The 13,026-nt window shown below is 36.4% G+C and overlaps 1 protein-coding gene across 3 annotated transcripts in view; it reads right to left on the bottom strand.

Annotated features, from left to right (window-relative positions):
- The window catches only part of FSTL5 (follistatin like 5), a gene marked incomplete at both ends in the record, with an annotated part of 572,330 nt that overhangs the window by 216,221 nt on the left and 343,083 nt on the right, over nt 1–13,026 (bottom strand). For all 3 annotated transcript variants that reach the window (XM_080915373.1, XM_080915374.1, XM_080915375.1), the window contains one exon: nt 12,269–12,435. In XM_080915373.1, coding sequence (XP_080771499.1) covers nt 12,269–12,435 — 167 coding nt within the window. The remainder of the gene's footprint in view (nt 1–12,268; nt 12,436–13,026) is intronic.

The raw sequence follows: 13,026 nt of genomic DNA, 5'->3' as shown, positions 1-13,026 counted from the left end.
GATTTCTTGAATTTCCTTAGTTTCAGTTGTTATGTCCCCACTTTCCTTTCTGATTTTGTTAATTTGGATACTCTCTCTTTGCCCTCTAGTTAGTCTGGCTAGGGGTTTATCAATCTTGTAGATTTTCTCAAAGAACCAACTCTTGGTTTTGTTGATTTTTTCAATGGTTCTTTTTGTTTCTATTTGGTCTATTTCTGCCCTAATTTTGATTATTTCTTGCCGTCTACTCTTATTGGGTATATCTGTTTCCTTTTGTTCTAGGGCTTTTAGCTGTGCTGTCAGGTTGCTGATGTGAGCTCTCTCCAGTTTCTTTGTGGAAGCACTTAGGTCTATGAGTTTTCCTCTCAATACTGCTTTCATTGCATCCCATGGGTTTGGGTATGTTGTGTTTTCGTTTTCATTAAATTCTAGAAAATCCTTAATTTCTTTCTCTATTTCTTCTTTGACCCTGCTATCCTTTAACAGAGCATTGTTTAGTTTCCATGTGTATGTGGGCTTTTTGTCGTCTTTGTTGTTGTTAAAGACCAGCCGTAGACCATGGTGATCTGAGAGGATGCATGGGAGTATTTCAATCTTCTTATATCGATGGAGGCTCGTTCTGTGTCCAATTATGTGGTCAATTTTCAAGAAGGTGCCATGGGGTGGTGAGAAGAAGGTGTATTCTTTTACTTTGGGATAGTATGTTCTGTATATATCTATTAATTCTAGTTGGTTCAAAGTCTGCTAGTTTTGCAGTGTCCTTGTTCAGTTTCTGTTTCCCTGATCTGTCCATTGATGAGAGTGGGGTATTAAAGTCTCCCACTATTATTGTGTGGGGTGAAATGTATTTTTTGAGCTTTAGTATGGTTTCTTTTATGAATGTGGGTGAATTTTTATTTGGAGCATATATGTTAAGGATTGAGAGTTCCTCCGGACAGATTTCCCCGGTAATGAGTAAAAAGTGTCCTTCCTTATCTTTTTTGATAACTTTTGGTTGGAAATTTACTTTATTCGATATTAGAATAGCCACTCCAGCTTGCTTCTTGGAGCTGTTTGCTTGGAAGTTTTTTTCCCACCCTTTTACTCTGAGATAGTGTCTGTCTTTGTCTCTGAGATGAGTTTCCTGTATGCAGCAAAAGGCTGCATTTTGTTTATGTATCCAGTCTGATAGTCTATGTCTCTTTATTGGGGAGTTGAGACCATTTATGTTAATAGATATCAAGGAATAGTTGTTTCTGTTTCCTGCTATTATTGCTTTTTTGGGTTGAGTTGTGTCTGTGTTTTTATTCTTCTTTTAGTTTTCTTGTTTAGGAGTTTTCTTGTTCTTACTAGGCTGTATTTTCCCTCATTGTATTGGGTTTTCCACCTATAATTCGTTGTAGTGCTGGGTTTGTGGTCAGATATTGTGTGAATTTTGATTTGTCTTGAAATATCTTGGTCTCTCCATTGATGGTGATTGATAGTTTTGCTGGGTATAGCAGCTTGGCCTGGCACTTGTGCTCTCTTAAGGAGTGCATGATGTCTGTCCAGACTCTTCTAGCTTTCATAGTCTCTGTTGACAAATCGGGTGTGTGTCTGATTGGTCTGCCTTTATATGTTACCTGACCTTTTTCCCTTACTGCTTTTAGTATTCTTTCTTTACTTTGGGCGCTTGATGTTTTTACTATTATGTGTCGGGAGGTATTTCTTTTCTGGTCCAACCTATTTGGAGTTCTGAAGGCTTCTTTTATGCTCGTGGTCATCTCATTCCTGAGGGTAGGGAAGTTTTCTTCTATGATTTTGTTGAAGATATTTACTGTGCCCCTTAGTTGATACTCTTCTCCCTCTTCTATTCCTATTATCCTTAGGTTCGGTCTTCTCATTGTGTCTTGTATTTCCTGGACATTTTTGGTTAGGAGCTTTTTGTTTTTTGCATCTTCTCTGGCTGTTTTGTCTAAGATTGCAATGTTGTCTTCTGCTCCCGAGATTCTGTCTTTGATCTCTTGTAATCTATTCGAAATGCTTGCTTCTGTGACTCCTGATTTCTTTTTTTTTGGTGTTCTGACTATAGGGTTATCTCTTTTAGTGTTTTCTTTATTGTGTCAATCTCTGTTTTAATTTCCCTCTTCCATTCCTTTATTTCTTTGGTTCTGTTTTCCTCTAGTTCCTTGAATTCTTTGAGTGTTTTTCTTGTTTCTTCTTTAAAAGCTTCTGAATCTTTTTGCTTTTCCTCCCTTTCTTGTTTAATTAACTCTATCAGCGTCTTGAGGCATGATTTCAGGTCTGTGTCTTCTTTTTCTGGAGTGTTTGGAGTTCCGATGTTTGCTGTTATGGGAGAGCTGGGCTCTGTTGTTGCTAGATTGTCTTGGTTCCCTTGGGATATACTCTCTTTCCTCTTGCCATTTTGTTGTCAGTGATATGTTCTTACCTTTCCCTTGTATCTGGTCTGTGTCCCTGGTTCTCCACTGGTTGAGTTGTCAGATGGGTCAAGCCCTGTTTTATGCCTCAGAGTCGTCGGGTGTGAGCAGAAGTTCCAACGTTCTGTTTCTGTTTGCTGGATCAGGCACAGTTGCTCAGCCTCTATGAGCCGATGCTCTGCCTGGCAGGTAGGCCAGGCTCTGCTCTGTGTCCGGAAGTTGCCTCCGGGTGGAAACAGAAGTTCTAATTTTCTGTTCCCAATAGCTGGATTGGGCAGGGCGGGGCAGGGCGAGTTACGGTGTGCACTCTCCGTGTGCACTCTGCAGAGATCTCTCTGCTCCCCTGCAGTCTTGGTCTCCCACTCACCAGTTGCTCAGCCTCTATGAGCCGCCTTTCCACCTGGCAGGTAGGCCAGGCTCCGCTCTGCGTCCGGAAGTCGCCTCTGGGTGGAAACAGAAGTTCTGATTTTCTGTTCCCAATCGCAGTTGCTCAGCCTCTATGAGCAGCCGCTCCACCTGGCAGGTAGGCCAGGCTCTGCTCCTAAATAATGACTTTAAATATGAATTGTATTAAACTTTAATATGATAGAGGTTGAAAAATATATCTAGAGGTCATAACTTTAAATGTTCGATATGAAATTTATTCCAAAGTTTGAAAGTTATTATGTGTATGAATTACTGCTCTATTCTAAATATAAACATGTATATAAATAACCAAATAACCAAAAATAACAGATGGATTTTATTTATCTTATTCTACCTTTTTCCTGATGGAGTTCCTTTAATTACTCTTAGACATAAAAAGCAACTCCAGTCCCACAGTGTACAAAAATCCGTCCAGGTCCCTGTTCATGTCTATCACTTGTCTAACAAGCAAGCTGAAAGTACTTATTTAAAGCTGGTAATTGTAGCATTTCATGGATGGTTCAGTGGTTAAGAGTATTGACTGCTCTTCCAAAGGTCATGAGTTCAATTCCCAGCAACCACAGGGTGGCATAACAATAATCATTAGTGGGATCTGGTGTGTCTAAAGACAACTACAGTGTACTCATATAAATTAAGTAAATAAATAATTTTATGTGTCAAAACTGGCCATTTTCTATTATTTAATGCTATATATAATATAAATAAAATAAATAATTCCATACAATATTATTTCTTCTTTTTATTTTTTTTCTTCTTCTATGGCACTGCTTACTGTGAGCTGGTTAAGACAAATTTACCTGAATTTCTAGAACAGTGTGACCAGTCATTATTTTATAAATTAATTAAGAATAAACCATGGTCATATGTTATAACTACAATCAGACTTCGACTATAAACTATACTTTTTTTTTTTTTTAATTTAAGGTCCCTTACTGGTCTAGCTTCCAGAGAATGTGGGAAAGGGCTTAGAACACATAGATACAGAAGAAAAGTTCCCAAACAGAAAACCCATGGTTTATGTTCTAAGATCAAGAATCAATAAACAGGACTTCATAAAATTGCGAAGCTTCTGTAAGATAAAAGACATTTTAAGTAGGAAAAAATGGAAACCAATAGATTGGCAAAAGATATTTACCAGTTCTACATCTAATAGATGGCTAATAACCAATATATACAAAGAAGATAGACTCGACAAAATCAAATAATCCTATTGAAAATGGGGTACAGAGCTAAACAAGGAATTCTCAACTGAGGAATATTGTATGGTTGAGAAACACCTAAAGAAATGCCCAACATCCCTAGTCAACAGGAAAAGGCAGATAAAAACAACCCTGATATTTCACCTCTCACCAGCCAGAATGACTAAGATCAAAAACTCTTGTGACAGCAGATACTGCTGAGGATATAGAGCAAGAGGAACACTCACTCCTTCATTGCAGGCTGGTACAACCACTCTGGAAATCAGATTTCTGGCAGCTCCTCAGAAAATTGGAAATAGTACTACCTAAGGACCAAGCTATACCACTCCCGGGCATATACCCAAAATATTCTCCAACATATAGCAAGGCTACATGTGCCCGCATGTTCATAGCAGCCTTATTTATAATAACCAGAAGCTGGAAAGAACCCAGATACCCTTCAGTAGAGGAATGGATACAGAAATTGTCATACATTCACACATTGGAGTACTGCTCAGCTATTAAAAACAATGACTTCATGAAGTTCTTAGGCAAATGGGTAGAACTAGAAGATATCATCCTGAGTGAGGTAACCCAGGCACAAAAGAACACACAAGGTATCCATTCACAAATAAGCCAATACTAGCCCCAAAAGCTCTGAATGCCAAAGAAACAATTCACAGATCTTATAAATCTCAAAAAGATGGAAGGCCAGACTGTGGATGCTCAGTCCTTCTTAGAAGGGAGAACAAAACACTCATGGGAGGAAATGCAGGGACACATAGTAGAGCAAGGATTTTAAAAATGATCATTCAGAGACTGCCTCACCTGGGGATCCACCCCTTATGCAGCCACCAAATACAAGCACTATTTCTGATACCAAGAAGTGCTTACTGGCAGGAGCCTAATATGGTTGTCTCTTCAGATGCTCTGCCAGAGCCATGCTGATACAGATAAGGATGCCTGCAACTAACCACTGTAATGAACCTAGAGACCACAATGTAGGAGCTTGAGAAAGGACTAAAGGAGCTAGAAGGGTTTGCAACCCAATGGGAAGAATAAAATATCAACCAATAAAATCCTTTTACTTCCTTTCTGTGCCTAGTTCATTAAATGTTTCTCTTGAGAAAGTATGTTGATTTGATTGATTCCACCTTATTAGCATAATAATAATAATAATAATAATAATAATAATAATAATAATAATAATAATAGTCCTTAACACAACTGAATGTTGTAGAGAACCCAAGTAGATATTTCCACTAAGCAAATACATGACTGGCATGACAAATGTCTTGAGGCTTGATGATATTAATAGAAAGTACAAATTGGAGCCATAAAAGAGGACCAGAAAGATGGCTCTTGAATGGAGAAACCAGGAAAAGTGAGTTTAGTCTCTGCTACGGATGCAAAGAAAGAAGGAGATAAATGACTTTGCAAAGTTGTCTTCTGCCTACCACAGAAACTTCATGGTGCATGCAGACACTGACCCATCCTATACATACAGTAGCAATAATGACAGATACAATCATGAAAATGTAAGTGTCATTTTTTGCATTCAATGACTATTGCCCAATAAAAATATCAATAAACATAGAATAATTGGTGAAGGATATAGATTATAAAATCTATGGTCACTTGGTTGCAATATACAGCACAGTATCTACTATGAATGACTGCATACAATTTTGGGGGAAATTATACAATCAATTATCATGTTCAAAATCAATCCCACTTTGGGAGTATATGATAAATAATTGTAATCACCAAATCAAAATATATTTCTATGCTAATGTATACTTCAATGTAGCCAATTGTACTTGGTCGTTTTATGTATCAACTTGACACAGCTAGAGTAATCAGAAAGGAAGGAACCTCAGTTTCCATGAGACTCAGGTATAAGTCATTTTCTCAACTAATGATCAGTGTAGGAGTGCCCTTACATTGGGAGGATGTTACTCATGGGCTGATAGTCCTACATTCTATAAGAAAGCAAGCTTATCAATCTACGAGTAGCAAGTCAGTGCACAGCATCCCTCCTTAAACTCTGTATCAACTCCTGTCTTGCCCTGTTTGAGTCCCTGTCCTGTCTTCCTTTGGTGATAAACAATGTGGAACAATGTGGACATACAAGTTGAATAAACCCTTTCTGTCCTTATTTGCTTTTGGTCATTGTGTTTTGTCACAGCAATAGGAAAACCTTAACTAAGACACCAAGGTAAAGAAATTATTAAGTAGATGAAAGTGAGAAGACATACCATTATTAATCTTTATAATGAGCAACATTGATAAACCTGAAGGTCATTATGCTTAGGGAAATAGAGCAGTCACAAAGAAAAATCTCCACATGATCCCACTTTATGAGGAAGTTACAAAAGTCAAGATCATAGATTTAGTATAGAATAATCTTCTCTGTGGACTATGGGAGAAAAATGAATTATTACTAGGGGTCTTTTATGGACAATAAATAAGTTCTAGGTATGTGCTGTAAAATAGTATGCCTATTGTTAACAAGACTTTATTGTGCCTTTAAAAATTTAGGAAGATTGATCTCACATGACATTTTTTTTCACTACAGTGAAATAGATAAAAAGAACTTACACTAGAAGTTTGAAGCCTTCAGCCTTCTTTCCTTACTAATCCATGTAACTGTAAGAAGGCATTGAAAATTAATAAAGTAGGAAAAGGAGTAGTCATGAACTTGTTGGTGCTGAAATTTATAGAATTTTTCTGATTTCTCCTCAAGTAAGGCAAAGTGAAATGATTTTAAAAATCTGCAATGATTACCCTGAAAGTTTGTAATGCCCCTGAAATTGAGACGACCATTACAATAATCCTCAATATTCTTATTATCAGGCACCACTTCTAGGGCAGAAAGAATATCATATATATATATATATATATATATATATATATATATATATATATATATATATATATATATCAGACTAATTGGTTCATGAACATAAACATGACAGAATGTTTTATACATATGGGAGTGAGAATACAGGGATAAGACAAGAGCATTCTGCAACAAGAGCCACAATGGGATCAGAGAATTCAATAACTCAGGCCAATGATCGTCAATAAAACACTACCTACTGAAGTCAGGAAAGGGAATAACTGAATCCCAATTCAGCTTGTACTGACAGGTGGCAATCAGCAGAGATGATCACAAAACAGATCTTCAGTTGCCCAGAGGCTTATATTTGATCTGATTTAAACTTTAAAAAACTATCCAGGGAACGTTAAATCATAAAATCTGCATGTGATGCCAGTATTTCAGTAGTAAATGAGCACATTTGCATTTTTTTATTTGTAGAAAATACAAAATGATTTTATACTTCCTTTTGAAAGAATATGCATTCTAGTTAAGCTAGTTTATTTGATAGGTGGGTTAAATTCCATGCCCATAGAATGAAAAATAATAATAATCCAAGGGAAAAAGTACACCCACAGCTGGGGAGGGTACAAAGAGAAAAGTCCTATTAAACAAATCAAGCACATCAACAAATGAGCCCTTGTTCAATTTAGCACTGGAAATAAATTGGGCTTAGTGCTGCTAAGGTTTAAGCCAGATGGATAATCATATTTAACCAGTGCACAAAGAAAATGAAAAGGGTCATATAAATTAGGATATTATGAGTCCTCTTCAATGGCCTTGTTTAGAATGATAAAGGTTTCTTGTTGACATCAATATATATGTCCGTCTTTGACTCCAGTAACAGAATGCTGAGAAGTGGCATGTGCCTAGCTAAATAATCACTTTCATACACCCCTGAGCAATGTTTGCTGCAGTTATTTTAACGCATTGTCTATCTATAAACCTTTGATATTTCCAAAAAGTCTCTTCTAAAAGCAGAGATAACCTTATACCTGTTTTGTGATGTTGAATATAGAATCTAGACTATTAAAGTACATTTGGGTAGTTATAGCTATTACAGTATTTATAAAACCTGACAAGTCCTTAAAGATGAAAGCCAGGATCACAGGTACGATATTAGACTTACCTCCAGGGCAACCATTTCAGCAGTATCTTTGCACTCCCTTGTGCTCAGATGTCTATAACCCTTGGCATAATTTAGATTGATATACAGAGTAAGATATTGAATGAGAAAATGTTCAGGAATAGATATGCACAAAGTTTATGGATATAATTTGCATGTAATTTTGTCAGCTCCAGCATTTAACACCACTGAAATAATCCAGAGCATCCTTTGTAGCAAAATGACTTAATAGAGTATTCAAAATAATTTGAATGTCATACCAGTAAAAAGCCATATCTAGAATGTAATATATAATTTAAGCAGCTTCAGATAAACATGAAGTTCTTTAAATAAGTATTTCATATTTAAACTAAAATTATGTATTTATAACATATAAGTGTAAGTTTTTCTGAACATTCTTTATCTAGTAACCATTTCTATAAAGTGAAGTTCATATTAATATAAATTATATCATCTTTTCATCTATATTTTATGAGAGCATTTTATTACTATATATAATCTGCATTGTCATATTGCAGCATTTGGCTTCTTGTAAATGTAAAACATTTTATCTATCTATATACACATATACATATACACATATACATACACATACACATATACATATATATAGTCATTTTTACACAGTACTGAATTTAACAAGAATCTACTATTTATATTTATACTAAGGTTTAAGTATATTGAACTAATTATAGTGAAAAAAGGAAAACTAGAGTTTTAATCTAAGTAGTACAATATAATTTTACATCAAAATTTAGTGTACGTGAGAATAAAATATATAGCAAAATAGTCATTGATTGGATAAATAAGGTACAGACAAGATCTGTGGTTGATAAATCCATTGTTTCTGAAACAAAATGAAGCAGAGTAAAAATTGTCTGTAAGGAACTGCTGATGGTGACTTTGCTTGGTTTAGTCCCTATAGTCACTACATCCTGCATGTTCAGTTCTCTGTAATGCTGTGTCTGTTTTCTAAGTCATCATCTGCCCACGTATTTCCTGAAGATGTACTGTATTTTTATGTCAGCCTTGGCTATGTTTACTTAATTTATTGGCCTAGGAAACTTGAAAACCACAAAACACTGATTAGCCTTTTCAAGAATTTGGCAAGAAATAGGAATGACGATGCACACAGATAGCTTCAGCTCACTAGATGCAATGGCATCTGGGATGGTTTATATATGCTTGTCCCAGGAAGTAGCACTATTAGTTGGTGTGGCAGTGTTGAAATAGATGTGTCACTGTGGGCTTGAGACCCTCATCTTAACTGTGTGGAAGCCAGTATATGCTAGAAACATAGATAAAGATCTAGAACTCTCAGCACTTTCTTCACCATGCCTGTCTGAATTTTACCTATGTTCCCACCCTAATGATAATGGACTTAACCTTTGAACTTCTAAGCCAACCACAGTTAGATGTTATCCTAGTAAGAGTTGACCTAGTCATGGTATCTGTTCACAGCAATAAAAACCAAACTAAGACAGAAATTGGTACCAGAAGTAGGGTTTTGTTCTGCTAGGCCTGACCATGCTTTTGTTTGAAAAAATATAAATTTTTGACATTGGCTTTGAAAAGCAGTGGGATGCTTTAAGTGGGGTTTAATGGGCACTCCTAGTACGAATATGAAAGGCTTTGTTGCTGACAACTATTAAACTATGTTAATCTGTCCCAAGATGTTTCAGAGAAAAAGTTTAGTATGTGGCACAAAGAATTTTTTGTGGTATTTTGGTGAAGAATGTGGCTACTTTTTTGTCCTTTCTGAAGAGTCTGCCTGAGCCTAAGGTGAAGAGAATCAGACTAATTGCATTGACAAAGGATGGTTCTAAAAAGTTCAGTAGAGACTTTGTTCTCTGGTTAAGTCTCATGAAGAGTGTTTGAGCAAGCACAACAAACTTAGAAAGGAAATATATAAAACATATTATTCAAATATTAAATGGACACCAGGAAGTGAAATAGAACTGAATCCTATGTTCTAGGAGGAAACAGTAAGAGATTTGGAGGTAAGATCCTACCCAGCTAAATTTAGATCCAGATATACTGGCACAAACCCTTAATGCCAGGAGACAGAGCAAAACAGATCTCTGAGTTCAAGGCTGACCAGGCACAGAACAAGACTTAGATGAAGAAAACCTTACATCCAGGCATGATGGTACATGTCTTTAATCCCAGGGCGATGCATATCTCTGAGTTTAAGGTCAATCTATAAAGCAAGTTCCAGGAAAACCAAGCTTAGGCAGAAAGGGAGTTGGAAAACAGAAATGTTGGTAATAGACTGAGGTAGGGGAAGGTTCCAGCTTCAGAAAACAGCAGAACTTGGCAGCTTTGACCATGTGTTCTGGCCTTAGAGTAGAAGGGACTACTGTGACAATTGATGCTGGTTGGCTGGAGCTAAGAGACAAGCAGTGACTGAAAAGAGAACAGCATCACTGAGGTGAAATCTTTTGGGGGCATGGTTTCTGAGAGCACAAAGAAGCTGTGTTTCAGAGAGAGCCAAGGCTGTACTTCCTAAAGTGTAAGAGTCACCCAAGTGGTATTGGTTTTGAAACAGGAAGGTGTTCATGAAATGGAACTGAGGCTTGCACACCGAGAGGTAAATTCGAGAAGTCATAGAACCTAGGAAATATCTCCTACTATACTGATAAATAAACATAAATGCCAGCTACCTTCTAATTGCACGTCCTCATACCCATAGCAGTGTTACTGTCAGCCTTGGTCAGAGAAGCTTGTTTTTTGCAACTCTGGTTTAAGAAAAGGAGACTTATGACAGGTTATATTGCAGAGAATATTTTGCTCTCATTCACCCTAAGGCTCAGGTAATATCTTGAAGGTGGATGTGTGTAAAAGCCAGGGACCTGGAAAACTGCTTTGAAATAGTATTGTCTACGTGTGACAAAATGGTATACCTGAGAACTCTCAATGGCTGTGGCTGCTTGAACAAGACCTGCAAAAGACCCAACCAGTCTATATCCCAGTACGCACAGGGCAAGGACTCAAAAATAATCCAGCCCTTGATGAGAAGTTACGGACCTTGAAGAATTGAATAAAGGGGAGTCAGTAAGACTTTAGGGATATGAGCCTGGAAAATTGCCATTTTCATAAGGTCAGCTGAAAATATGCCTGTAAGCAACAGTAAATCCTTCAGGATAAATGTGTGTGTGTGTGTGTGTGTGTGTGTGTGTGTGTGTGTGTGTGTGTATGTGTGTGTGTGCGTGTGTATGTAAAACAATAAACAAGCACATGTAGTTAAATAGCCCTTGTGGAAATTGGTAGTGATTATAGAAAAGAATTGAGGAGTACATACGATTAAAATGCCTTAGTACAAATGAAATTATCACAAGTAAAAATAAATAAAAAACATTCAAGAAAGATAAAGATCAATAATTTGAAATAGAGCTACACTTCAATTCTATCAGAGAATGTGATGCTATCAGAAACATTCAACCACACATTCTTTCTAGAATGTACTCCCTAAGTATTTGGGATTTATTAACAAGTGCACAACACACTATTATTTTAGTATTTCTTAAAAATTACTATATGTATGTATGTATGTTAGAAGTACAAAATGTACGTAAAGTTATCCTCTAGATACATATCTGCCTTCCAGAACTCATCCTTAGTACCATGACAGACAGGGAATCAATTTCGAGAGTGACCCAGAGATATGTTCTATAAAGTAGCAAAATGTATTTTTTAGTTAATAGACACATTTACCACTAAAGAAATGTGTATTTTACAAAATATGAGTCATATTTTCAAGGAGCTAAATATTATGCCTCTCCAGTAACTTTCAATATATCTTTAAAAACACACACAGTCATGCACACACACTCTCACACACACATACACCATACACTCATGTACATCACCACACTTCGTATGTATGGAAGTCTTAACTTTTTATTATTAAACTCTAAACATGCACAATTTCATCCATGCAGATTTGAGCTTAAATGATTTTTACTGAGATAATTATTAAGTGTGAATTTTCTAGAAATATAACTTGCAATTTAAAACTAAAGAGAAATTTGTTAAAAAAAATGTGATGATATAGTCGCTCACTAGTGCATTATGACATAATCTTACTACACCAATATAAATGATTTGCATAATTATAGCTGCTCTGTTGGGCACCTACCAACTGGTAGAATAGATATACAATCGTTTAATAACTTTCTTCTTCTTTGTATCCAGTAGTTATTTAGTTCCTCGGGTACCACAGAGCCTGAAGTAAACCATGTAAGATGCACACACTGGCAGCATCTGTGTTTTATGTACTCACATTGATATCTTCCAAATCTAAATTATTTAGAACAATGTTGTTCCTCTTCCATTTGATAGGGGGTCTCAGCGACCCCACAATGGCACAGCTCAGAACAGCACTTTGTCCCACGGTGGCTGCAGTAATGCTTACTCTCTGATCTTCAGGCACACTCAACTGGATAACCTCTGCAATGATAAAGGATCAGTGTATTATTGGTGAGTAGGTCATTTTCCAGCATTAATTAGTATGAAGAGTTTGCATAGCAATGTTTTTTGGCTTTTAATTTCAACAACAGGGAAATGAAGTAAAGAAAAGAGAAAATTGTTTTGAATTAAAGGTCAAAATGACATGTCGGTTCAGTTCACTGACAAGCATCCTCATGAGGAAATGAACTACTAAACATGAAATGAACATCAGACGGAGAGTTAAATAAGCCTGGCAGATTTCACCTGAAAAACAGATAAATTATTTAGCTACCATTTTCACACATTCTGTGTCATCATCACTGAAATAAAAATGATGTTGTTTATTGTTTATTGTTGATGGATTTATACAACACGAGAGGTGAGGTCATTGTTGGCCAGCTTCAGAGAACAGTTGTAGAGCTCAATGGGAAACCATAAGTTGACTCTAAAGAAGTAGATTTATTTATTAAAAGTAGAGAAAAAAGAAAGCACCCCACATTTTACCAATCACATACCAGTGAAAGGAGATTTTGTTTGTTTCCCTTGTCTGAGTGCTGGTACAAAAACAATCATTTTCCAGGCTTTGAATTT

The sequence above is a fragment of the Micromys minutus genome, assembly GCF_963924665.1.
Source record: "Micromys minutus genome assembly, chromosome: 4".
Lineage (NCBI taxonomy): Eukaryota > Metazoa > Chordata > Mammalia > Rodentia > Muridae > Micromys > Micromys minutus.
Note: the sequence above shows the minus strand (reverse complement) of the source record. Positions and strands in the feature narration are given on the sequence as shown.